Source organism: Coccinella septempunctata, chromosome 7, assembly GCF_907165205.1.
Source record: "Coccinella septempunctata chromosome 7, icCocSept1.1, whole genome shotgun sequence".
NCBI classification, from domain to species: Eukaryota; Metazoa; Arthropoda; class Insecta; order Coleoptera; family Coccinellidae; genus Coccinella; species Coccinella septempunctata.
This window is the reverse complement of record NC_058195.1, coordinates 22,264,490-22,268,444: the sequence shown is the minus strand read 5'-3', so window position 1 is coordinate 22,268,444 and position 3,955 is coordinate 22,264,490. Positions and strand designations below refer to the sequence as shown.

General features: G+C 42.7%; 1 protein-coding gene across 1 annotated transcript; it reads left to right on the top strand.

Moving 5' to 3' along the window:
* The first annotated feature begins 295 nt into the window (after positions 1–295).
* On the top strand, positions 296–2,698 carry LOC123317638. The gene has a single exon (XM_044904243.1). The coding sequence runs from the start codon at positions 296–298 to the stop codon at positions 2,696–2,698; it is 2,403 nt and encodes an 800-aa protein (XP_044760178.1).
* Positions 2,699–3,955: the final 1,257 nt, after the last annotated feature.

The following is a 3,955-nucleotide window of genomic DNA, read 5'->3' as shown; positions in this document are numbered from 1 at the left end:
GAGGAATTCATAATGAAATGAAACATTCAAATTTATATACACTGGTCCCAATAATTACCGTTGTATCTATTTTTGAAACGGTCCTGATATGTACCGATAGACTAACGAAAACTTATGGGGACCGCTGCATCTAAAAACATATGGGGACCGGTCCAATAAGTACCGAAGATCCCCATTTGTACCGCGCGATCTCCGAAACGGTCCAACGGTCCCCATATGTACCGCTGTACATAGATAGATATATATATATATATATATATATATATATATATATATATATCCTGTCACAAGAAGCATGAACCAGGGCGGTAGAGGGCAGCGGGCTGGCCCTCTTCGGAGCCGTCCGGAGGTAGAGCCTGATGGGGTCAGCTGTGGGGCAAGCGGCGCAGCCCCCCGAGATGGCACCGTACGTCCGAACTCGAACCCTCACAGAAGGGAAAGAAGGAGCATCAGCTTGGATGGAACTCGTAGCCGTCCCGCTGAGGCACCAGTTTCACGAGATGGAAGAGTACGATGGTCGCAGGAGGAAAATATCCTCTTAATGCGTACTCACTTTATTGCTCAACAACTACAACAAGACACAGGAAGAACCTACAGAGAAATTCTAACAACCACGTGGAATGAGATCAATCCATGGAGACCATCCTACCCAAACCTTCTTGCCAACAGAATAAGGCAGATGTTGGAAAATGAAAAATTCTCCAGTGTTGAATTGGAGGACATAAGGAAGAGTACCAGACCTTACACACCGATTCCAGCAGATGATGATAACCCAAGCAATGAGGAAATCCACCTAGAACCTCAGATTCAACCAACTAATCAGAACAATAAAACGTCCCGACTCTTCGAGAAGAATATGAAGATGTACTCGAGGGTGTCTCCACAGAAGAGACCCAGAATACCTAGACTAAAGGGCTCAAAAAAAATCCTTGAAAGCGTTGAAAGGACCAACATGGCGATGAAGGCGCACATAACAGATAATTGTGCGATTGAAGACCTGATTGACTGTGTTTACGCGGGAGCGATTACAGTGTGTGAGGAAAATGGAATTCAACTTTGTTGTGAAGAATCCAGGCCGAAAGAGGAAAGAACACCGCCGTGGAGAATACGCCTGGAAAGAAAAATTATCAGTATCAGAAGAACGATAGGCACGATACATACTTACCTGAATAACAGCCAACCGACAAAGAAAATATGCAAGAAAGTATCGCGCATAGCCTCAGAACATCACATAAAGGGCCGCAAGGAGAACCTACCACAGCAACTTGTAATACTAAGCGATACTCTGAAACAGAAAATTAAGGCATTAGGAAATCGCATAAGGCGATATAACGAACGGGTTAGGAGATACCGAAATAACCAACTCTACTACAAGAATACCAAGCAATTCTACCGCTCACTGGATGGGACAACAACGGACAATAAAACTAATCCAACGCCAGAAAGAATGCATGCAACATGGAAAGAGATATGGGGCCATGCAGGAGATCACGATGACGAGGCCTTTTGGATCAGGGAAGCGGAAACTGAATCTCATAAATATACCATGGAACAAGTTATCATAACTAAGGAAGACATAAAAACAGTACTCAAAAAAACAAACAACTGGTCTGCACCCGGAACAGATGGTATACATAACTACTGGTGGAAGTATTTCAACTCGACACATGACAGCCTGGCGAAGCTTTTTCAGGAAGCCCTAAAGAACCCATCAATTATACCTGATTCCTGCACACTTGGCATCACCTACATGCTTCCCAAAGGAACTGATAATGAAGACCCTAGAAACTACCGACCAATAACATGCCTGCCGACGATATACAAAATACTAACAGGAGTTCTCACTCAAAAACTGTGGCAGCATGTGGGAAAATACAACATGGCACGAGAACAAAACGGATGTCGACGAGATGCAAAAGGGTGTAAAGACCTATTAATCGCTGACACAATAATAACAAAGCAGGCGAGAAAAAAACAGCGTAGCTTGTCCATGGCGTGGATTGATTACAAGAAAGCATACGACTCCATACCACACTCGTGGCTTAAGAAAGTTCTAAAATTATATGGAGTATCGGAAACAGTAATCAATCTACTCGAACATCTGATGCAAACATGGAGAACTAAACTGAGTGTGGATACGAACAAAGGGAACTATACAACGGAGGAAATCAGGATCCAAAGAGGAATATTCCAAGGGGACAAATTGAGCACCTTATGGTTCTGCCTCTCTATAAATCTCCTAAGTAAGCTGCTGAACCAATCCAAATATGGCTACGTAATAGAGAGAAGAAATAACACCAAAATCAACCACCAACTATACATCGACGATCTCAAACTGTATGCTGCCAACGAAGATCAACTGACAAGAGAACTGAAAATAGTGGCATCCTTCACTGACGCCATTAAAATGGAAATGGGACTGGATAAGTGCGCTGTGGTACACATGAGGAGAGGAAAGATACGAGAAGGAGAAGCGCTAGAAATACAGGAGCAACTAACAATCCGAACATTGGGCCCAGAGGAAACTTACAAATACCTGGGTATCCAACAGGGCTTAGAAATAAATACTAACGAGGCCAAGACTACCTTCAAGCACAAATTCTTTGACAGACTGAAGAAAATATTACAAAGCAAGCTCAACTCCAAAGCAATGTTCACATCCATCAGCACTTGGGTAGTGCATACTCCTTTGGAATAATAAAGTGGTCAACCACCGACCTAAGAGCCATTGACATCCAAGTAAGGAAGCTTTTAACTAAGTATGGAATACACCATCCAAACGCCTCCAGCAACAGGCTCTATATATCTAGAAAAGATGGAGGAAGAGGACTACCGAACATTGAAATGGCTCATTATAACACTGTGAAGGAAATGAAGAAATATTTTAAATCGAAAAACTCACCTCTCCTCAAAGCACTATCAGCAGAAGATGACAATATAACAGCACTCAACCTGTCATCTAACAGTTATCCTAGTGAACCATCCAACATCCAAGAGTTATCCGACATATGGCATGGCAAAGCACTTCATGGCAGATTCCCAACAGCACTGAAACATAAGAAAGTCGACAAAGAGAGATCGCTCACGTACCTAAGGGCTGGTTACCTTTTCCCAGAAACTGAAGGCAGATTAACAGCAATTCAGGATCAGGTTGTACCCACCAGAGCGTATCAGAAAAACATAATCGGGAAAAAGTTAACCACGGATAAGTGTCGCAAATGCTCGCTATCACCTGAGACTATACAGCATGTAACGTCATCCTGCCCCATCCTCGCGCCCAAAGAGTACACAGACCGCCACAACGCTATGGCGAAGGCATACCATCAAGCTATTGCCAAAAAGTATGGACTAGTCAAATCAACTCTACCAGTTTATAAGTACTTACCTAAGGAAATACTGGAGAATGAACAGGTGAAACTCTACTGGGACCACCCACTTGTAACGGACAGATCAATTCCTCATAATCGTCCAGACATCGTACTTTTCGAAAAGACACAGAGGAAAGTAACGATTGCAGACATAACAGTACCAGCTGATGACAACATCGAGAAGGCATATACGGAGAAGATAGTGAAATACCATGACCTTGCCTTCGAACTAAGGGAAATTAATAGACTTACCTGTACCACAATTCTTCCACTGATTATCACCGCCAATGGCCTGGTTGAAACACATCTGCTGGAGAACACTAAAAAGCTCGGCCTCGAAGAACATGTGATTGATGACGCACAGAAGGAAGTGATCCTATGGACTACACGCATCGTACGTAGGTTCCTGACGAGCAATTGAGGAACGCTTTGGTCTGCGGTGACCCGGCATCCTCAATAGCCTTACCCGAAATGGTGGAGAAAAAAAAAAAAAAAATATATATATATATATATATATATATATATATATATATATATATACGTATTGGAATACTTATTTGCCGGAGAAAACAGGGAGAAATATTTGG

Coding starts and splice junctions, on each gene's coding strand:
- LOC123317638 (XM_044904243.1), top strand. CDS start 296: ATGAACCAGGGCGGTAGAGGGCAGCGGGCTGGCCCTCTTCGGAGCCGT.